This window comes from Leucopleurus acutus (genome assembly GCF_964270905.1).
Source record: "Leucopleurus acutus genome assembly, chromosome: 9".
Taxonomy (NCBI): domain Eukaryota; kingdom Metazoa; phylum Chordata; class Mammalia; order Artiodactyla; family Delphinidae; genus Leucopleurus; species Leucopleurus acutus.
Window position 1 is genome coordinate 54,200,187 of NC_139144.1, and position 24,805 is coordinate 54,224,991.

Here is a 24,805-nt window from a genome sequence, read left to right on the forward strand (position 1 = left end):
ATTTTTAAATAATATCATGGAATAACTATAAGTCAATACAAAAATGAGTAATGTCCAGGGACTTCCCTGGTGGTGCAGTGGTTAAGAACCCGCCTGCCAATGCAGGAACATGGGTTCCAGCCCTGGTCTGAGAAGATCCCACATGCCGTGGAGCAACTAAGCCCGTGAGCCACAACTACTGAGCCTAAGTGCCTCAGCTACTGAAGCCCATGCGCCTAGAGCTTCTCTTGTGCTTTGCAACAAGAAAAGCCACCACAGTGAGAAGCGCGTGCACTGCAGCGAAGAGTAGCCCCGGCTTGCCACAACTAGAGAAAGCCCACGCACAGCAACGAAGACCCAACACAGCCAAAAAATAAATTAAAAGAAAGAGTAATGTCCAAAATGCCACAGTAAATGTTTGATTATTTTATAATGAACACCTCTAAACTATATATTCAACTACTCACTATTTAAATTCTTTAGGATTATTTTGCATTTTAACAAATGCATTTACTCTTTTCTCCTGAGTTTGTAAGAAAGTAGTAATGACTTAAGTCAAGAGCTGTGACCAGACTATCATCTGGTGGAGGTGTTGAACCTGAAGCCTTTCTCAGGATTGCTTCAGTGGAGGGAAAAGAGTCCGGTCCTTTATGAGGATGAACAATAAACACAGTCACGAATCACTCTGGTGATGCTTCCAACAATCACTTTAGTTACTTGTTTATGTAACAGATAATAGCCTTCAATCTTTTAAGGTTAGAAGACATGAGTATTCATTCATTCTCTCACTCATTCTACAAATATTTCTTGTGTGCCTGTTTGCCAGGCACTGTGGACCCAGCAGTGCACAAAACGTACAAGGTCATCTGTAGCCTACAATGAATCATGGGATCCAATACTAAGGGGCCAGCAATGGAAGAAAATCTATTTACAAGTATTCACAAGAATTTTTATGCAAATGTGACTTTCTTATGGTTATAAGGAAAACCAAGCCAGCAGTCAACATTTCAGCTGATATTCTGACCAAGACATAGAAAAGGTGGATTTAAACCATCTATGGTTCTCAGACCAGAGTAAAGCAGAATTCATGCACAGTAGACGACAGTTTATCCCAAACAGAGAGGGCTAGACTTGTTCCAAAATATGGGGATTTTAGATATGTCAATTCCAAAAAAGCATAGGGATCCAAACAGGCATTTTAGAAATAAGATGTATGTCTGCACAACTGTAATTCACAGCTTTAAAACTCTTGCTGTCCCTCATATATATAACGGCTGTGATTTCACACAGCTCCAGCGTTACCAGCGAGAGGCTCTGACGTGACATGCTAACATGTAACAGAATCTCACTGCCCTGTTGCTGTCACCCAGAGGGGTTTCCTTAAAATGCTGAGTAGCCATCTTCAGTCCTGAAAATAGGAGACTGCAGCATCCTGCCCTGCCCTGGCTGCAGCAAATCATCCTTCGATTACCAACGGTGTGTGTTTTAAAATGAGCAATCTCTGAGCAACTTCTAGAAACAAACGTCTACTCTGTACGTTAAACGTTCTTACTTCCTATGGCATTTGGTTTTTCCAACAGACATACAAATGGGTTTGTGAGCGCATATTCCCAGCTGAGGTCTTCAAACCAACCACACCTTTCTCAACCTAAAAGTCATGGAACACTTCTCTTTCGGTAAGATGTTTTTCTTTAGAGAAGTAAAGTTTAATCAGTTAGGCATTTATCACAGTCTAAAGTGTACTATTCACAAATGAGACTGAATCTTTACGGCTCCCAGAAAAGAAAGGAGAAGAATGATTTTGTGTCTCACTCTCCATGCATCCTGACCCATCCCTCCATCCAAACTCTCCACAGGGAGAAAGAGATCAGGAAGACAGCACTCAGCACCTTCTAGGGGAAATGTGAGCAATCAGGTAGTCTGACCACTTCGTTCTACAAATGCTACAAATTCTACAAATGACTAAGCTAAGGTTAGAAAGGTTGAGTTGACGAGCCCATGATCCAGGCTAGTGGCAGAGGCTGAATCAGGACTCTATTCCCGGTTTATCACTTGTTACCAAAAAGCTGGGTTACCCAAGCTCTTTGGTAACAGTTCTTTCAGTACCTTGAAAATGATCTGTATCTTCATTTATTCTGATTTCCACTCATAGGTTGAAATTCTAATTCTTTTCTTAGATATGATTGTAACCAAATCACACAAATTGGACACTATTACAAGGATTTTAATCCTCTTGGGGTGGGAGGGAGCATAATTACTGAAGAAGTGTTTGTTTGGTGACTGGCATTCTATATAAACTTTGGCGCGATGAGGTGTGGATAACTCCCAAACTGAATTGTTCAAAATTGCAAGAGTAGAAGTAATGAAACCAGTATACCTAAGGATTTTTTTGTTTTTGCTTTTGTTTTCAATAAAGCTGCAATCAGAAGAACTTCATTTCTCTTTGAAAATTTAATCTCACTACATTTTCTCTGGCATTTTCTGGACACTGTTAGTCTCCATCATTTGTGATGCCCTCTAGTGAAAATAAATGGGAAATTCTTCAAGCAGATACAGAGAAAGTCAGTACAGATAGTCCCTGCTTTGCACTGAAATGAATATCTACAATTTATAAAGATATCTCCCCCCATAGGTCTGCCCACTGGGGAAGAGCTGAATTATTATTTTACATTTTTCAGTAATTATCATGATTTTTGGCCATTTAAAATTTTTATTTTATAGCGTTGGCTATATGTATGACTTTTTGCATATCAAATCCTTGGTCGGTTATGGACGTGTTGGGAAAAACCTATGCCCCATGTCTATGGCATCACTGTTAACTGGTGTGAGAATAATTTCCCCTGAGCCAGGACTTGCTATTACAGACCATTCTCAGCCCAGAGCTGTGGGCAGAAACTACCAATCAAGAGGAGTTCACACTTGAGATGAAGCCCCTTACCATCTCTGAAATCGGTCTGTGACTTTTTGTAGACAGTACGTCCCTTTGCAAACAAAACATCAATTTCCTCCCCCGCTCAAAAACCCTCCATTGATTCCTTTCGCACTTCAAATAAAATCCTAGCTCTTCACCTTGACTTTCAGTGACCCACCCCTGCTGCTCTGTCCGTGGTCAGCTTCTCCAGCCACACTGATTTGTAATTTGTCTACTATTTGTCTCCCCTCTAGCACGGAAGCCCCATAAGCAACGGGTTTATCTGCTTTGTTCACGACTGTGTCTTCAGCATCTACAATGCTGCCTGCCACCTAGCGAGTACTTATTAAGAATCTGAGCTCATGAGAGTATCTGGCGCATGGTTCCTGCTGCTTGAAACGTGGCCACTTAACTCCAGCATTTTCTCCCCTGCTCTCAGCCAGCAGTGATCCCCAGCATGATTGCCACAATCAGAAAGTATGAAAGTCAAGACAGCCTGACCTTCTTGTCACACTTAACGTTGTTTTAACTTCCTCTGCTCTATAAAGTTCACTTATTTTATAAATTTACTAATTAACTGGCTTTTTCACTATGTGACCGGAGTGGTATTTACTGGTAGGATGAAGAACGGCAGAGTTGAAGAAGGTGGTGGTTGATGCTTGGGGGAGAGAGCTCTAAATGTCCTGAGCCTTGGGACAGGCAGACCCATAGGTTTTTAGCAATAAAATCTGAGATAAGGGCCATATATTTGCAGATTAATTTTTCAAGTCGATTTTTATAACCATCACATAGTTACACCCTTGTACATTCAGATGTTACCCATGACCGTTACATTTGCTATCAATCGCTCAAAAAAAAAAAAAGACATATAAAAAGATTCTTGAGGTAAAGCATAAAGTGGGAAAGAAAACACCAGTCAGAGGACACAGTATAAATGGTACAAAATATTACTTTGTATGTTACATGCCCCTAACAGTTTAAAAGCACTTTTACACCAATTACACAGCCAGCTCAAATCTTCTTAAAAATAGGTAAAGTATAAGTATGTAAAAAGTAATGAAGAGGACGTAAAAATGGATTATCTCATTTAACGTCCATAGGAGTTCCATGAGCCGGAGGGAGCAGATGGGATGCTTCTGGAAGAGGAAGGAAGATGGCCCTGCATGTCCACAGGTGTCTCCTGACAGCAGGCGTGGTCTGTGCAGGGCAACATCATGGCACGAAACCACCCTCCTCTCAACCGCCCTGCACTGAATATCCCACCAAACAATTTCTACTGCTTCCGCAGTTTTTCCATCACCTTCTATCAGACTAGGGGAAGTCCAGAGTGTGAACAAAGGCTACAGGTTCAGATCTCCTCTGGTGTGCAAATCATGGAACTGGGCAATTCCCATAATATGTACCAAGGACTGTACATTTAAAACTAAACACCCACAGATGGTGTTTGGAGTGGACAATTTATTGGAAGCACAAGTTTCAAAGAAGATACCCATATTTAGCAGGTGGAGGGTGGGTTCTGGTACCTACAAGAAGATATATAGAGATCTTTTCCAAGATGCCACCAGGCAGGGCTGAGAAGAGGCTGACAATTCTCCCTCATCATACTCCTATGTTTGCAGACGGGGAAGCTCTCTTAAAGAGACTGGCAGGCATCCGTAAGAATGGCAGGCCAGGGACTGCAGGCCTGGGTTTGCGTTTGGGCTCCGCTACATACTGCAGATGTGGCCTTGGACAAGCTACACAATCTCTCCAAGCCTCAGTCTCCCAGTTTCCTTGTCCGTAAATTGGGATAACAGTATTAGGACAATAACATTATAATAACTCAGGAGTTATTCTAAATACCAACTGAGATAATATGTTGAAATGCTTTGTAAATAATAAAATACAGGGCTTCCCTGGTGGCGCAGTGGTTGGGAGTCCGCCTGCCGACGCAGGGGACACGGGTTCGTGTCCCGGTCCGGGAGGATCCCACATGCCGCGGAGCGGCTGGGCCCGTGAGCCATGGCCGCTGAGCCTGCGCGTCCGGAGCCTGTGCTCCGCAACGGGACAGACCACAGCGGTGAGAGGCCCGCGTACCGCAAAAAAAATAAATAAATAAATAAAATACAACATAAAACGTAAGGTGTTATCATCATGGTATTCTGTTTCTTTTTAATTAAAAAAAATTTTTTTTTAATTCTTTTGGCTGCGTTGGGTCTTTGTTGCTGTGCGTGGACTTTCTCTAGCTGCGGCAAGCGGGGGCTACTCTTAGTTGTGGTGTGTGGGCTTCTCATTGCAGTGGCTTCTCTTGTTGTGGAGCATGGGCTCTAGGGCACGTGGGCTTCAGCAGTTGTGGCACACGGGTTCAGTAGTTGTGGCTCGTGGGTTCAGTAGTTGTGGCTCACGGGCCCTAGAGCGCAGGCTCAGTAGTTGTGGCGCATGGGCTTAGTTGCTCCGCAGCATGTGAGATCTTCCTGGACCAGGGCTCGAGCCCGTGTCCCCTGCATTGTCAGGTGGATTCTTAACCACTGTGCCACCAGGGAAGTCCCATCATGGTATTCTGAAAAAATTTACATCTTCCCTCTGGAATTAAGAAGTCTGAATCTACTTAGTTTGGGGGCCTCAGTTAGGCCTGTGAATAGCTGGAATTGAGGAGAAGTTTTTCACCTCATTACAGAGTCTGAGTACAACTACATCCATATTTATATGTTGCCTTCAAGATCAGTGTGTCTGTGAGCTTAGTTTGGGGCATAGAATGTTTAAAATACTCCCTTTTTGCAATTTGCCTCCAACGGCAAATTTGTTGCAAGAAATTCTGACTTTAACAAACTTTCCTTAATCAAACTGCTTTTTGGATTAGATAACTTTCTCTTCAGAATAATATAATCACTTTAGAAATACTCTGTTCCCTTGCTTGATTTGGGAAAAATAGAATTATTTCAGTCTAAATTTCATTACTTTTAATTGCTTCCTGTCTAGCAACATTTTTCTCTCCCTGAATTTTACAGTGCCTTCCTTTTCTGAACTCCTGAGTAACAACTGGTCATTAAATAGTTGTTGAATGCCCCTTTTGTTGGAAGCATTTAAGAGATGAAAAAAGTTTCATACATGGACTCCACATGTTATTTCGGGGCCAAAGTATTTCATACAAAGTGATGTTTATGGGTCCATGTTTTACTAAGTACAGAGCTCAGATCCTTCCTACTTTTTTGCTACTTTCTTGATAGACTAATTGTCAGTAAACTGTTCATTAGAAGAAGGTCAACGAGAAATGGTAATACAGATGCAGTAGCATGATCATCCACGATTCATGCTGCAAAAAAAGGGCACTGAACTGAAACCCAGGGAGACCTCCTGGGATCTACTTTCATCTCTGACACTGACTTTGGGGAAGTCCTTTAACATCTCTGACCTCAGGTTCCTAGCCTTACAAAGGACTGAGCAGGGCTATATGCCCCCTGGAACTTCTTCCGGCTCTAATGTTCAATTTGCTTAAATAGTTACCGCACAACCGAAACACCGCTCTTACTCCCAGCTCAAGCAGCCCAACGGTTTTCCTTGACAGTAGGAAACTGCAAAATCTTCTCAGAATTCTCAGTCCCTTACCCTGATTCTACTAGTCTGGAGAACCTCAAATGCCTACCTATATTCTGCCCTGATCTGGGGCTACCACAATTCTACAAATCCCAAACAACCCCTCCAATACATACCCAAGATGTGTTTTTAAAAAATATTAAAGCTAAGTCTGTCTTATAACAAAGAATTCCAAGCACCACTTCACCAGAGGTGTATGAGCCATGTGGTCTCTGTTGACATAAAGTAGCCGAGGGCAAAGCAGGCAGGGCAAAGTGGTCCTGGGAGTCACACAGGGAAGGCTCTTCCCATCCCAGAAGGAAATGGAGCAGAGGGCATTACGCAAAAGCATCCCAGTAGTGAGTCATTATGAAACAAGTGAAAGGGAAAATGTAGTAATTTTGCAGTAGACTCTTACTTTTTGATAGAGAATGGGGTTTGGCCTGTGATGAATCTCATCGAAGGTGACAGAATTACTGAAGTGCTAAGAATACCACGGTGTCACCTTTCACCTCCGAGGCTGGCCCACAGCAAGCATCCTGAGGATAGAGATAGAAGGAGACACTCTAGTATGAGAGGTGGGGAGAAGGGGGAAAGAGGGGGAAGGAAGGACAGAGAGAGACTAGAGAGGGGAAGAGGGAGAGAGGGAGAGACCCCTAATTTTGAGACCATAAACCACAGAAACTGAGGGTGAGGAAAAAAGTGAGAAGGCAATCAGGTTCAAAGAAGACACAGACCCATTTCCCACTTCTTTTGAGAGAAATTTAAATAGAAGTAAATGATGGGGAAGTGGCAGCTCCCAAGGTTAGATTTCTTATTATATGTAACACACACGTGTGTGTGTACATGCGCATGGGTGTGTTACACATATATTTATTTATTTTATGCAGCTGTGGCCTGTTCCAGCTGCCTGGTTGCTATGGGAATAAGCTGAAGTTAAGGAATTTTGTGTTAGCATAAATATAAGTGCAGAAGAGGACACATACAGGCTAAATTCTAAAGAATCAATCCCAGTTGTTATCTAGTTGTTCTTTTAAAATCTTAACAATTGTTCTAAGCCAACACAGATTTTTTTTCTCTTGAGGCAAAACAAGTTAAATAAGACTAGTAAGATATGAGAGGATTACTTTCAAAATTCCTTAAAAATTAGAACGTCATTTTTTAAAATTCCAGAGAAGCAAAACTTGTTTATAGAAAAATGATACTTTCTCTAATATATAAAGAACCCCTAGAAATTAGTAAGAATATGACAAATGACACGTAACTCTACTGTAAATTGGCAAAAGATATTAGTTGCTCACAGAAAAGGAAATACAAGTGATCCTGAAACATATGAAAAGATGCTCAGCCTCGTCATAAAAGAAGCATGTAAATTTAAATTATATTAAGATTTTTTTTGTCACCTACAGGCAAAATTGAAAAGTTTGGAGTGGAGAAGAAGCGTGGATGGAGAAGCAGCGTCCTCATGTATTGCTGGTAACAGAGCCAACTGGTACCATCCTTTTGGACAACAATTTGACAGAAGTGTTCAAAAGTATAATTGTATACAGTTGACCCCTGAACAACACAGGAGGTAGGGGCGTTGACTCTTCTGCAGTCGAAAATCTGCCTATAATTTATAGTCTGTACTTGGTATCTGTGGTTCCACATCCCTGATTCAATCAACCACCATGGAGTACTGTAGTGGGTATTAATGAAAAAAGTCCACGTATGATGGATCCATACAGCTCAACCCGTGCTGTTCAAGGGTCACTGTATACTTATTAATTCTTCAACCCTACTTCTGGTAATTTATCCTTCAGATATACTTGTACAGATGTGATGCGCCTATTTATGTGTGTGTATACGGGTTATAATATTTATAATGGCAAAAACACTGGAAACAACCCAAATGTCCATTAAGTAGGGACAGGTTAAATCCATACAATGTAAAACAATGTGGCTGCAGGAAAAGAGGGAAGCCACACTGGCCTCCTCTATACAGTGACATGAGAGGACCTACAGGATGCATTAATGAGAAAAGCAAGACCCAAAATTGTTTTTAATATGGGAACTATGAAAATATATATTCATAATTTCTTACATTTACATAAAGGAAAGAAACATAACAGAAACTAATAAGTGGGGGCCTGTGGTTGGGGCAATCGTTCTGGGGAAGTAGGCAGGTGGCAGACAGGGTGGGGAGGCTTAGTACTGTGCTCCTTTTTTATATGGTTTGATACTTTGAATTGCTTAAATTTATTATCTATTCAAAAATTGGACAAAGTATAATTTTTCCCATCTATCAATCACACTCCTTGGTATTTACCCAAAAGAGTTGAAACCCACTGCCAGTGATGTTTAGAGCATTTTTATCCATAAATGCCCAAACCTGGAACAATCAAGATGTCCTTCAGTACGTGAATGGATACATAAACAGTGGCGCATCCAGACAATGGAATATTATTCAGTGGTAAAAAGAAATGAGCTATCAAGCCATGAAAAGACCTGGAGGAACCTTAAATGCATATTAGTAAATGAAGGAAGCCAATCTGAAAAGGCAACATCCTTTTCAGATGATTCCAATTATATGACATACTGGAAAAGGCAAAACTATGGAGACAGTAAAAAGATTAGTGGTTGCCAGGGCTTAGGGAAGAGGGAGGGATAAACAGGCAGAACACAGAGGATTTTTAGGGCAGTGATGCTACTCTGTGTGATACTGTAATGGTGGATAAATGTCATTATACTTTGTACAGACCATAGAATGTGCAACACCAAGAACGAATCCTAATGTAAACTATGGACTTTGGGTGATAATGATGTGTCAGCTTAAGTTCATCAAACTGTAACGAATGTACCACTCTGGTGGCGGATGTTGATAAGGGGGGAGGCTGCACATGTGTCAGGGCAGGGGATGTATGGGAAATCTCTGCACCTTCTGCTCAGTTTTGCTGTGAACCTAAAACTGCTCTTAAAAAATGAAGTCTATCAAGCAAAGCAAAAAAAGTATGTCCTCATGGCTCAGACTTTCTTCTTTCCCCTCAGACTTTCTAAGGCACTCTTTGGGGGTAGAATAAGGAGGTGGAAAGTGGGGTGGGACAGGTGGACCCTGGCACTAATATTTTCTCCTCTGGGAACGTGTATCTTCTTCCCCAGCACTCCCCTGATGGGTCTGCTTAAGTGCTGCATGAAAAGGCTCGTAGATTTGCTCCCTTTGCCTCAGTCTATTATCTTGTCTCTCCTTGACTCATCTCAGGGCAACTCAGGAAGCATTTACCACATCTACTCTCATCCACAAGCACCAAGCACTGCCTGGAGTATCTTTTTTGCTAGTCAGCACCCATGCCTTACATTCATCTAAACACGTTATTCTTTTGGACCCCCATTACCTTTTATATATTATGTGTCTGTGGTTGCACTTGTACATAATATTAATAACTTATATATATATATATATATATATATATATACACCCTAATTTATATATGCCTACCAGAAGAGTCACATAAATAATGTGTTTTAAACATTCAATAAAATTCAGAGCAGCAGACATTCATTGAACCAAAATACATACTAGTCACAGCCTCTGATCTCATGAAGTTCCCAATCTGTTAGGTCAATTTGCATTACATCATAGTACTTTCCAGACACATTTAAAAAATGCTTTTGTGTGTTGCTTATTAAGATAAATTCTATTCACACCAAAATAAACCAAATACTCCATGTTTTCTCCTCTAGAAACTTGGTGGGCCAAATGACTATCTTAATTGTTCCTTTCTGCATCAACTTTATTCATTTACACCCTTTTCACATTCTCCTCTGCTTTATTTCCCTAGGACTTAAGATTTTAGATATTAACATGAGGAAGTTAGGCTTCTTTATGAACCCACACCTGGAACGTTTATAAAGAGCTGTGTTCTCACTTAAAATCCATTAGTGAGAGCACTTAGAGGATGCTTCTTGTTTAGTTAAAAAAAAAAGAAAAAGAAAAAAATCCATCTTAAATTAAGTATCTATAGTCTTTCATAACATAGAAGTTATTTAGAATTTTCAGTAAAAGTGCAAAGGGTCCTTGGGGCAGCCAAAGAAAATAAAAGAATTCTCAGCACATGGTGTACTTTCAGAAGAAAAATATTAAGAGTAACAATAGTTTCTAAACCCAGTCATTCTTTGGGATTGATAACTTATTCCTGATGGTCCCCCAAAAGACAGGAAGGGGAGAAAAAGAATATACTTGGATCCTGTAACAGTAATTATTCATAGCTCTTTTCCCTCATAAAATAATGGACTATTAGATCTTCCATAAAATCCATTTCAGTAATTTAATGGTAGGTCTGCATTTTATAATCCATGTTTTGTGAACAAGAAAAGAAGAAAAAACAAAAAGATTATTTTACAATAATTCATTCCACTAATTTTTATTAAATTCCAAACCTTTCATCCCTCCTATAAAAATTAAATAGCCCATTTTGAGATTCTTCTTCCATTAAGCATAATTATTAAAACTGAGAGTTTCTTGACTGCCACCTACTAGTAAGAAAAAAGTGACAACTTATTTTATATAAAAGTTCTGCATTTTCCCTCAGATTTTCTGGTTTAGGGGTTTAAATATTTAACATTAAAAAAGATGGAATGTTGAACATACAGAACATTTTATATGTTTAAACTCAAATTAATTGATCATGTATTACTAGAGTTTTAAAAAATAAATAAAAATATGATTTTTCCTTTTTACAATGTAATACTTTCCCTAGTATTATTATTAGAAGTCATACAGATGGATTATAGTAGCTTGATTTAAAGTTTGTCTTTATAGACATGGATGCTAGTCTAACTGATGATGAAATGAAAGGTTACTTCAAGATTAGCCAGTCAAATCAAACGAAGAACATAGGGTGGAAAACTCTCACGAGGGTTGTCATTCAGTCTATCTTTGCCAACAAATAAACTGTGAAAACCAAAGGACAACTCCAATAAGAGGTTGAATACACAATGGCAAAAGTAACCAGAATTTTCCCAGGTAATATATTAGCTCGAGGGGGAATATTTATATATTCACCCTTTTCATAGCAGAAGCACTTAGTCATTTGTAATTAGTGAAACATACCTGGCTTAAAATGTGGTAAAGAATGAACTCCAGGCCACGTGTCCTCATTTGGCGTTCCAAGAACCTAGTGGAGAGCAGGAAATTGTGGAAACAGACTTATTATTTCCAAAGTACTCGAGATTCTCCAGTGCAGAAAACAGTACACTGCATATGATGAAACTCTGGATTTTTTTTCCCCATTATCGTGTGCCAGGGATTTTATTTCAGTAAAACAAACCCAGCTAAAGAGCCACCCAAGTTGAATGTCTGTGTTTTAACAAATGCAGCTGAATGCGGTAAGACAAGTTAAATCTGCTGCATTTTATCAACTCCAAACTTAGTAAGCAGGCTTAAGACTCAAAGAATGAGCTGTCATCTTCATGGAACTGAATAAAGTATGTATGTGTCCCTCATGATTCTTTCATGAGCTTTTATCCTTCACTCTAGTATCAGACGTGTCATCATTTAACAGTTCTAAGAATTCTGTCATTTCTTCCCCCACATCCTCTGTCTGGGCATCAGAATGTTTCAAAGAAGCAGAACAGACAGCTTGGGATGCTCACATTCTTCACTGGCCATACTATTTGTTAGAGTTAACATCTCTAGTCACATGATATATAGTTTCCTCATCCCCAAATACTGTTCTCCCTACACTGTCTCTCTCTATCCATACTTCCAGCTTCTTTCCGCATCTACTTTTCTATCCCCACAATGTTTGATCTGGTCAAAGGCATTAAAAGGCAATTCCGATTCACGTATAACGAGCACACTTCATTCGAATTTTCAGTTCCATCATCTATTGCTATTATATTCAATGATCATGGTAAATCACTGATGGAGAACAGTGGAGATGAAAGGTTTAAGAGCCCAGATCATGGAGACAGACTCCTCTGATCCCCTACTTACTAGCCATGGGACTTCATCGAGCTTCAATTTCCTCCTTTGTAAACTAGGGATGATGATAACAGCACCTTTTTCATCTGCGTGAGAATACTACCTGGTATGCAGTAAGCACTATGTAAGGATCAGATACTATTCAAAGCACCCACAGAAAATGGGGTCAGGTCAAGGAGGTGCCGGCAATGGAGGAGAATCCAGCCCACCCACTTTTTCCATAGGGATTCCTTGATCTGGGGTCAGTGCCAAATGCTGTAACTCAGACTACGATGGACCAATATGACAGTCAAATGAGTTAGAAAGGGGAAGAGATAAAGCCAGAAGTTGGCAAAGCTGGAGGAATGGCAGACATCATGGGGGGAAATGACACCTATTCACTCATCTCTGAGGATTAGCAGATACTACTAGGCAATAAGGAAATACAGAGCTCTGGCTCTTTATGCATAGACTTCCTAGCAGGTACAGGGCTGTGAAGGCAAGGCGGGGCACACATACAGCAAGTGACTCACTCACTGCTTCCTGCTCCTGCGAATCAGGGTTAATAAACACATGTATTACGTTCCTCACTGAGACACGGAATTCACTGAAACACTGGGTGTGAACACAGTGTTCAGGGGATCAGACAATACAGTTCTTGCAAGCACTAATTAACATTAACAGGCAGATCTACATAAACAAGGTAACACTATTGATGGGCTAGGTAGGGATGCAAGGCGATAGGTGAGAGAGGGCTCCAAGAGTTGTAAGATAGGAAAAGAGACAAAGACAAGCCTGATATAAACAACTGTGACAACAGTGTCTCCGCAAAAGGCATGTCCTCCTTTCTTTCCACTAATTCTGATCATTATTTCAAGAGAGGGAGACAGTCAGGTGTGCGGGCAGCACACAGCTCATCTGGGGGATGCTCCTCTTTTGAGCTCCCACTGAATTCTGCATGAAGGACAAAGGGGTTTGACAGTATTAAACTTTAGCAACTAAAGGGAGAAACTCTCAGCTCAAAATCACATCTTGATCATGACAAATCCATCACATATGAAATAGACCCTCTAAGGTTTTATAAACAATGGAAAGTCCAGCCAGAACGTGAAACTTGTTCTCTCACTCCTAGTAAAAGTATGACTGATACCCTGACTGTACCTGTTTCTACAATGTTTATGTTAACAAAGCTTTTTCAAAGGCACTACCCTCATCCAGATCCAGTGTTCTGTTTCAAAGTAATTATCAAATACTATGGCCATCCCATAAAAATTACCTGCAAAGAAAAAATACATCAGACTTTTTTTGAGTTATTATAGCATTGACTGATGAGATTCCACACCTCAAATTATTCTCCTGTCAACAACTCCTAGGCCATTTGCACAGGAAACAAAGTAGGCAAAGGAAAAGAAAAATTAGAAGTCAATGTTGCTTCCTGTAAAAGCCTTTTTGGGAAAGGCAATTTGGGTTAAATGTATGCTTAGAGAGGATAGGCTACTTGTGCACTAGGGAAAGTGGGTGTGTATTGCCTCTGATGTCAGATTTTCCTTTGTATTAATAACTAAGAAATTCCACTACCAAGATACTTTGAAGTTAGAAGGAAAAAGAGGTACTCTCTAAAAGTCAAAAATAATCTTTTGCAAAAAAAACCCCAAAAAACAAAAAAACAGTACAGAAGATAATTACATCTCAACATGTAAAATGTGTGCCTCAACATTTAAAGTGTGGTCCCCATATCTGTAAATAAGCAGGCTTCTAATATCTGAGGTCACCCTCAGTCTTGAAACAACATGCTGTGATATGCAAAAAAGTCCTCTATGTGTTCATTTAAGCTGCTTCGCCTTAAACCTGTGCCCGTGGCTTGTATGTCTCCCTGTCCCTTTGCTGGTTCATCTCTGCACTCAGTTAACATTTACTGTGTTCATCACAGAAGACAGAAGGATGAGACTGGGCTCTGCCTTGAGGCGCTCGCTCCTACTCTGGTGAGACAGAGGAGTGGGACGGTGATGAGCTGCCTTCGACATAAGAAGAGCTCTCTCAGAAGTGTGAGGAGAAGGGGGCAAGAGCCCAAAGCAGGGTGTGCTTGAGGCTACCTGGGGTGGGGAAAAGCTGCCAAGGAGAGGATCTTTCAGTGGGAGACGGAACACAGAGTGATGGTTGGCCAAGTAAAGAAAGTGGGGGGGGGGCCCAAGGGGAGGGACAGCTGAGTATTCTGGTTATAAGGAAAGGCTATATTAAAATAATCTTGGGCTTCCCTGGTGGCGCAGTGGTTGAGAGTCTGCCTGCCGATGCAGGGGATACGGGTTCGTGCCCCGGTCCGGGAAGATCCCACATGCCGTGGAGTGGCTGGGCCCGTGAGCCATGGCCGCTGAGCCTGCGCGTCCGGAGCCTGTGCTCCGCAACGGGAGAGGCCACAGCAGAGAGACGCCCGCATACCGCAAAAAAAATAAAAATAAAATAAATGTAACAGTAAACTGTAAAGTGCCCTAAAGATGTAACTGTCACCAGCAGAGCCCATTAACAATTCCCAGGGAATAAAAATAGTATCTAGGTAATGAAATAAAGTCTAACCTTTTTTCTTCGCCTTGGCGCTTCGTCTAGTTTCACTTGCTCACCGGGAGCCACGGGCAGAGGCCTCACACCAGCCCTTCGGCCCAAAGTTCCTGGTGCAGAACCGCCCTGCCGACACCTCGGCTCGGGACCGTGCGCAGAAGCGCCGAGCATGGAATGACGCGATTCAAGATGGCGGTGGCAGGCTGTGTGCAGAGAGGCTGCGCCCAGCACCGCGATGATCTGGAGCCTGAGCCGTGCAGCCCCGCCCACCCCTCGAGAGCTCCGCCTCCCCCCCCCCCCGCTGCCCCGCCCTATAAAGCAACCCTGCCCGCGGAGCTTATCCCTCGCCATTCTCCGATCAAAAGAGCTTTCCGGGCTTCCCTGGTGGCACGGTGGTTGGGAGTCTGCCTGCCGACGTAGGGGACACGAGTTCGTGCCCCAGTCCGGGAGGATCCCACATGCCACGGAGCGGCTGGGCCCGTGAGCCATGGACGCTGGGCCTGCGTGTCCAGAGCCTGTGCTCTGCAACGGGAGAGGCCACAACACTGAGAGGCCCGCGTACCGCAAAAACAAAAAACTCTATTGTTTAAGTTGTCATGATGCTCCTGACCTCATGCCTTCCCAAGGTGGCTTCCTCTTCTGGAATGCCCTGCCTCCACTGGCCAGGTTAACTCCTACCTCTGTTTCTAGCTTCATGGGTCACCTTTTCCTGAAAGACTTCCTGGACTCTGGTCCAAGTTACCTGCTATGATCTCTGTGTTCTTTGAGGGCTTTGTGCAGACTTCCATTATAGGACCACTCACTGCCTCATAAGCGTTAGATCACTCATCTGTCTCTCCACCGGACCATGGACCTCCAAGTAGAGACCATGACATTTATCTCTGGATCCCTAGCGCCTACCATGTGCCTGGTACCAAACATGCACACAGTAAATGTTGAATGAATGAAGGAACGAATGAATGGTGTGTCTGGGTAACAGCGAGAAGTTTCGTGGGCTTTATTGTTGGCTGGGTTATGGGATGGGAGGCTAGGGCCAGATACTGAATGCATGAAGACTGACTGCATTTTATCTCTCTTTCAAGTTGTCACAAACTGCAGGTCACATGACCCACTGGAGGACAGTAAATTTCATTTAGAGTGTTGATATCAGCATTTTTCAAAAGATGAAATCCAAGAGAAGATGTCAGAGGGTAACAGACACAGTAAAGATGCATGTTGTTTTTATGAAGCAACATTTTATTCAACTTTTATTCATGTTATATCTGTGCATGTACATATGTATGTGTGCATTGTGAGTCACGATGTAAAATGCATTTCTTACTGTTTAAGAGCCAGTCGATAGGGAACAAGAAAGCTGAAATCAAGAATGCAAGTTTGGGAGCTGAGGGCAATGAGTTTAGTTCTGGGCCTATTAAATGTTAGAAATACCTGCAGGTCAAGACAAAGGGCCTTTAAAGGACAGGTGGAAATACAGATATGGATCCTGGGAGAGGGATTTAAGATCAAGAAAAACATTTAGCATATATACATTTGTAGAAAGCAAATACCAAAACAGCAGCTCCAAAATGGTCTCCCTTCCCTATATTGACAAGTATACAGTTCCCAAAGGGTGTCTCTATGATTTCCTGGACTTTTAGCAACTGTTAAGAAAAACAAGGGGAGCCTGAACCAAGATGGCAGAGTAGAAGGACGGGATTTCACTCCCTCTTGTGAGAACACCAGAATCACAACTAGCTGCTGGACAATCACTGACAGGAAGACACTGGAACTCACCTAAAAAGATACCCCACACCCAAAGACAAAGGAGAAGCCTCAATGAGATGGTATGAGGGGTGCAATCACAGCAAAATCAAATCCCATAACTGCTGGGTGGGTGATGCACAGACTGGAGAACACTTATACCACAGAAGTCCACCCACTGGTGTGAAGGTTCGGAGCCCTACATCAGGCTTCCCAACCTGGGGGTTCAGCAATGGGAGGAGGAATTTCAAGAGAATCAGACTTTGAAGGCGAGAGGGATTTGACTGCAGGACTTGGAAAGGACCGGGGGAAACAGAGACGCCACTCTTGAAGGCACACACAAAGCAGTGTGCGCATGGGACCCAGAGGCAGGAGCAGTGAACCCAGGGGAGACTGAACCAGACCTACCTGCTAGTGTTGGAGGGTCTTCTGCAGAGGCGGAGGGTGGCTGTGGCTCACCATGGAGACAAGGACACTGGCAGCAGAAGTTCTGGGAAGTACTCCTTGGCGTGAGCCCTCCCAGAATCTGCCATTAGCCCCACCAAAGAGCCCACAGGCCAAACAACCAACAGGGAGCCCCACTCATCAGCAGTCAAGCGGATTAAAGTTTTACTGAGCTCTGCCCACCAGAGCAACACCCAGCTCTACTCACCACCAGTCCTTCCCATCACGAAACCTGCACAAGCCTCTTAGATAGCCTCATCTACCAGAAGACAGACAGCAGAAGCAAGAAGAATTACAATCCTGCAGCCTGTGGAACAAAAACCACATTCACAGATAGATAGACAAGATGAAAAGGCAGAGGGCTATGTACCAGATGAAGGAACGAGATAAAACCCCAGAAAAACAACTAAATGAAGTGGAGATAGGCAACCTTCCAGAAAAAGAATTCAGAATAATGATAGTGAAGATGACCCAGGACCTCGGAAAAAGAATGGAGGCAAAGACCGAGAAGATTCAAGAAATGTTTAACAAAGACCTAGAAGAATTAAGGAACAAACAAACATAGATGAACAATATAATAACTGAAATGAAAACTACACTAGAAGGAATCAATAGCAGAATAACTGAGGCAGAAGAACAGATAAGTGACCTGGAAGACAGAATGGTGGAATTCACTGCTGCGGAACAGAATAAAGAAAAAAGAATGAAAAGAAATGAAGACAGCCTAAGAGACCTTGGGGACAACATTAAACGCAACAACATTCGCATTATAGGGGTCCCAGAAGGTGAAGAGAGAGAGAAAGGACCAGAGAAAATATTTGAAGAGATTATAGTCAAAAACTTCCCTAACATGGGAAAGGAAATAGCCACTCAAGTCCAGGAAGCACAGCGGGTCCTATACAGGATAAACCCAAGGAGAAATATGCTGAGACACATAGTAATCAAATTGGCAAAAATTAAAGACAAAGAAAAATTACTGAAAGCAACAAGGGAAAAACGACAAATAACATACAAGGGAACTTCCATAAGGTTAACAGCTGATTTCTCAGCAGAAACTGTACAAGCCACAAGGGAGTGCCATGATATACTTAAAATGATGAAAGGGAAGAACCTACAACCAAGATTACTTTACCAGGCAAGGATCTCATTCAGATTCGATGGAGAAATCAAAAGCTTTACAGACAAGCAAAAGCTAAGAGAATTCAGCACCACCAAACCAGCTCTACAACAAATACTAAAGGAACTTCTCTAAGTGGGAAACACAAGAGAAGAAAAGGACTTACAAAAACAAACCCAAAACAATTAAGAAAATGGTCACAGGAACATACATATCGATAATTACCTAAAAAGTGAATGGATTAAATACTCCAACCAAAAGACACAGGCTTGCTGAACAGGATACAAAAACAAGACCCACATATATGCTGCCTACAAGAGACCCATTTCAGACCTAGGGACACATACAGACTGAAAGTGAGGGGATGGAAAAAGATATTCCATGCATATGGAAATCAAAAGAGAGCTGGAGTAGCAATACTCATATCAGATAAAATGGACTTTAAAAAAAAGAATGTTACAAGAGACAAGGAAGGAAACTACATAATGATCAAGGGATCAATCCAAGAAGAAGATAAAACAATTACAAATATATATACACCCAGCACAGGAGCACCTCAATACATAAGGCAACTGCTAACAGCTATAAAAGAGGAAATAAACGGTAACACAATAATAGTGGCGGACTTTAACACCTCACGTACACCAATGGACAGATCATCCAAAATGAAAATAAATAAGGAAACAGAAGCTTTAAATGACACAATAGACCAAAAGATTTAATTGATATTTATAGGACATTCCATCCAAAAACAGCAGATTACACTTTCTTCTCAAGGGCGCACGGAACATTCTCCAGGATAGATCACATCTTAGGTCACAAATGAAGCCTCAGTAAATTTAAGAAAATTGAAATCATATCATCTTTTCTGACCGCAATGCTACGAATTAGAAATGAATTTGAGGAGAAAAAATGTAAAAAACACAAACACATGGCGCCTAAACACTACGTTACTGAATAACCAAGAGATCACTGAAGAAATCAGAGGAAACCAAAAAATACCTAGAGACAAATGACAATGAAAACACGACAATCCAAAACCTATGGGATGCAACAAAAGCAGTTCTAAGAAGGAAGTTTATAGCTATATAAGCCTACCTCAAGAAACAAGAAAAATCTCAAATAAATCATCTAATCTTACACCTAAAGGAACTAGAGAAAGAAGAACAAACAAAACCAAAAGTTAGTAGAAGGAAAGAAATCATAAAGATCAGAGCAGAAATAAATGAAATAGAAACAAAGAAAACAATAGCAAAGAACAGTAAAACTAAAAGCTGGTTCTTTGAGAAGATAAACAAAATTGATAAACCATTAGCCAGACTCATCAAGAAAAAGAGGGAGCGGACTCAAATCAATAAAATTAGAAATGAAAAAGGAGAAGCTACAACAGACACTGCAGAAATACAAAGCATCCTAAGAGACTACTACAAGCAACTCTATGCCAATAAAATGGACAACCTGGAAGAAATGGAATTCTTAGAAAGGTATAACCTTCCAAGACTGAACCAGGAAGAAATAGAAAATATGAACAGACCCATCACAAGTAATGAAATTGAAACTGTGATTAAAAATCTTCCAAAAAACAAAGGTCAAGGATCAGATGGCTTCACAGGTGAATTGTATGAAACATTTAGAGAAGAGCTAACACCCATCCTTCTCAAACTCATCCAAAATATTGCGGAGGAAGGAACACTCCCAAAGTCATTCTATGAGGCCACCATCACCCTGACACCAAAACCAGACAAAGATACTACAAAAAAAGAAAATTACAGACCAATATCACTGATGAATATAGACTCAAAAATCCTCAACAAAATACTAGCAAACGGAATACAACAACACATTAAAAGGGTCATACACCATGATCAAGTGGGATTTAACCAAGGGATGCAAGGATTCTTCAGTATACACAATTCAATCAATGTGATACACCATATTAACAAATTGAAGAATAAAATCCATATGATTATCTCAATAGATGCAGAAAAAGCTTTTGACAAATTCAACACCCATTTATGATAAAAACTCTCGAGAAAGTAGGTATAGAGGGAACGTACCTCAACATAATAAAGGCCACATATGACAAACCTACAGCAAACATCATTCTCAATGGTGAAAAACTGAAAGCATTTCCTCTAATATCAGGAACAAGACAAGGACGTCCACTCTCACTACTATTATTCAACATAGTTTTGGAAGTCCTAGCCACAGCAATCAGAGAAGAAAAAGAAATAAAAGGAATACAAATTGGAAAAGAAGAAGTAAACTGTCACTGTTTGCAGATGACATGATACTATACTAGAGAATCCTTAAGATGCCACCAGAAAACTACTAGAGCTAATCAATGAATCTGGTAAAGTTGCAGGATACAAAATTAATGCACAGAAATCTCTTGCATTCCTATAAACTAATGATGAAATATCTGAAAGACAAATTAAGGAAACACTCCCATTTACAATTGCAACAAAAAGAATAAAGTACCTAGGAATAAACCTACCTAGGGAGACAAAAGACCTTTATGCAGAAAACTATAAGACATTGATGAAAGAAATTAAAGACGATACCAACAGATGGAGAGATATACCATGTTCTTGGATTGGAAGAATCAATATTGTGAAAATGACTATACTACTCAAAGCAATCCACAGATTCAGTGCAATCCCTATCAAATTACCAATGGCATTTTTTATGGAACTAGAACAAAAAAATCTTAAAATTTGTATGGAGACACAAAAGACCCCGAATAGCCAAAGCAGTCTTGAGGGAAAAAAAAGGAGCTGGAGGAATCAGACTCCCTGACTTAAGACTATACTACAAAGCTACAGTAATCAATACAATATGGTACTGGCACAAAAACAGAAACATATATCAACTGAACAAGATAGAAAGCCCAGAGGTAAACCCACACACCTATGGTCAACTAATCTATGATAAACGAGGCAAGGATATGCAATGGAGAAAAGACAGTCTCTTCAATAAGTGGTGCTGGAAAAACTGGACAGCTACATGTAAAAGAATGAAATTAGGGCTTCCCTGGTGGCGCAGTGTTTAAGAGTCCGCCTGCCGATGCAGGGGACATGGGTTCGTGCCCTCGTCCAGGAGGATGCTGCATGCCACGGAGTGGCTGGGCCCGTGAGCCATGGCCACTGAGCCTGCGCGTCCAGAGCCTGTGTACCGCCAAAAAAAAAAAAAAAAAAAAAAAGAATGAAATTAGAACACTCCCTAACACCATACACAAAAATAAACTCAAAATGGATTAAAGACCTAAATGTAAGACCGGGCACTATAAACTCTTAGAGGAAGACATAGGAAGAACACTCTTTGACATAAATCACAGCAACATCTTTTTTGATCCACCTCCTAGAGTAATGGAAATAAAAACAAAAATAAACAAATGGGACTTAATGAAACTTAAAAGCTTTTGCACAGCAAAGGAAACCATAAAGAAGATGAAAAGACAACCTTCAGAATGGGAGAAAACATTTCCAAACGAATCAATGAACAAAGGATTAATCTCCAAAATATATAAACAGCTCATGCAGCTCAATATTAAAAAAACATATTATCCAATCCAAAAATGGGCAGAAGACCTAAATAGACATTTCTCCAAAGAAGATATACAGACTGCCAACAAACACATGAAAGAATGCTCAACATCACTAATTATTAGAGAAATGCAAATCAAAACTACAATGAGGTATCACGTCACACCAGTTAGAATGGGCTTCATCAGAAAATCTACAAGCAACAAATGCTGGAGAGGGTGTGCAGAAAAGGGAACCCTCTTGCACTGTTGGTTGGAATGTAAACTGATACAGCCACTATGGAGAACAGCATGGAGGTTCCTTAAAAAACTAAAAATAGAATTACCATATGACCCAGCAATCCCACTACTGGGCATATACCCAGAGAAAACCACAATTCCAAAAGACACATGCACCCCAATGTTCATTGCAGCACTATTTACAATAGGCAGGTCATGGAAGCAACCTAAATGCCCATCGACAGACGAATGGATAAAGAAGTTATGGTTTATATATACAATGGAATATTACTCAGCCATAAAAAGGAACGAAATTGGGTCATTTGTTGAGATGTGGATGGATCTAGAGACTGTCATACAGAGTGAAGTAAATCAGAAAGAGAAAAACAAGTATCGTATATTAACGCATATATGTGGAACCTAGAAAAATGGTACAGATGAACCAGTTTTCAGAGCAGAAGTTGAGACACAGATGTAGAGAACAAACATATGGACACCAAGGGGGGAAGCGGTGGGGGGTGGTGGTGGTGGTGTGATGAATTGGGCGATTGGGATTGACATGTATACACTGATGTGTATAAAATGGATGACTAATAAGAACCTGCTGTATAAAAAAAAAGTGATCAGATGTATTCTTTTGGAAAGAAGCAAACATAGAGCATATTTACTGTCTAAAAAAATATATATATATATTTGACCTCTGAAAAAAAAAATCAACAGAAATTAAAAATTCACCTTTGACCTTAATCAAAGCTAGATCCCTCTCCTGAGTTATTACTGGTTTATTATGTAGCTTTTAAAGACCTTTTCTAATGCATTCATATACTTCTGAATGTTTGAAATATTAAATATTATTTTGTTTTATTGAGGTGGGTGTTTTCATATGTATGGATACTATATGTATTTCTGGAAATTGCTGAACAGAGTTTTACTCTGTCTCAGGTTATATTTTAATCAATGCAACAAGTTGAAATATTATAAGGAACAATGCTTGGAATACCATGTATTTTTCTTTTATTTTTTTAATTGAATTTTTTATATGTAAAAGTGATTCCCAAAGTCACTTAAAAATGTTAGTGCCAGTTTATACCAGCTTTCTAGCGAACACCTGGGCAATTGCAAGCATTGATATCCAGACTCTGTAATTCTCAAAATTCTGGTTGCTTTGGGAATGTTTGGACTTTTTAAGTTGATGACAAGATAAACTGTTATTCACTGCATATTATTACACAGACATATTACTGACTTTATTACTCTATTATTAATAGTAGAATTGGCAGTTTTATAATAAATATTATAGGGATTCATGTTAAGTAATAAGAATTTTCTTCTGGAATCAAGATTTTTGAAGCAAATTATGATGTTATAGAGAGAAATTATGTAAATCATTATATACTATCTTAGAATATTAAGATGCTGAAAGGTGACTGTAAATAGTGTCATAAATAAAACTGTTCACTTTGTTTCTCTAAAAAAAAATTAAAAGTGTACAGTGTGACCAAAAAAAAGAAAAAAAAGAGAAAAAGATGGGACTATCTCACCTTCTCAGTAGAGGTTTATACTATCTGACTCTGAGGAACTATAATTTAATGACCTCAAACTTACTCTTCTGGTCTTATCTATGTGCTCACAGGTACAGCATAAATCCCACCCATCATGTCAGCCCCTATGATGGGCAGAGGAAGATGCTGAGAAAAAGAGGGCCTCTCTGCTGAGACAGCAAATAACAGAAGAAAAGTGAATTCTAAACTTCCAGAGCTCAGAGTTCAAGAATTAGTGTCTGTCAGAAACATTGACTTGCCCTTCCAAATTATTAATAGTTCCACTAATTCTCACATTCGCTAGTCTTTGCTTTTGTACAGGCCCCAGGGCTGCTAAAAATGAGTCCCTGGGCTTTCCTTGAACAACGCCTGTGGTTGAAGTAGAACAAGGAATCCCAATAGCTTTTCTGCGTCCAGAAGTCAGGGAGGTCTCTAACAGAGACTCTAGCGCAGGGGGATTCTGGCCTATCGAGTGTGGATAAACCCAGCTCACACACATCTATACTAATGAAGTGATGGGGATGGAACGTGCTGGGTTCCCAGCTTGGAGTTTTCTGTTTTCTGAGCTGGGAGCTCTACTGTAGTGTTGATGATTTCAAACTGACTTAGCAATGGCTCTAAGGAAATGGAGAACAACCAAGTAACTTCCATGATTTTGAAACTGACACTCTGAAAGTCCACACATACAACGTCTCTCAAATCATGATTGCTTCACAGCTGTACTACTTTAGGTTCTTGAAGATTTTTTTCTAGTTCCTCGGTAAGAAGTCCTATATGAAACTTGTGAAGCTCAGCAGAACTCAGCTTGGATGTTACACACTCTGCTCTGGTGTAAACTTCAAAGATGAGCCAGGGAGAAAGCAGAACTTCCTAACTCTTACCCTGCTTGTGCGCCCTCTAGAAAAATAATTTATCAAGTGGGTGGAGCTGGAATTCAAAATCAGGTTGGTTTGATTGGAGAGACTACGTTCTTAAGTGCTGTGCTATTATGCTCCCAGGAGGATCAGAGAATGTGGCTCAGATGGTGTTAAATGATTCACAGCCAATTAACCAGTCTCTAGAAGGAGATTCTAAGCATTAGAGGCAAGGCTTTTTTTTTTTTTTTAATTCTCTCTCTCTAGTCCAACGTGTGCGTGCGCGCGCGCGCACACACACACACACACAGTGCCAATTCCAACCTCTCTGGCATTTTCATCAGGGACTTAAAGGAAGACATAGAAAAATATCTTACATTCTCAGGTGACACAAAATAGAAGTGATATGT

At 40.6% G+C, this 24,805-nt stretch overlaps 1 protein-coding gene across 1 annotated transcript in view; it reads right to left on the reverse strand.

Annotated features, from left to right (window-relative positions):
• CDK14 (cyclin dependent kinase 14) overlaps positions 1-24,805 on the reverse strand; it is a 554,405-nt gene that overhangs the window by 116,898 nt on the left and 412,702 nt on the right. Inside the window, exon 10 of the mRNA XM_082846673.1 lies at positions 11,532-11,595. Coding sequence (XP_082702799.1) covers positions 11,532-11,595 — 64 coding nt within the window. The remainder of the gene's footprint in view (positions 1-11,531; positions 11,596-24,805) is intronic.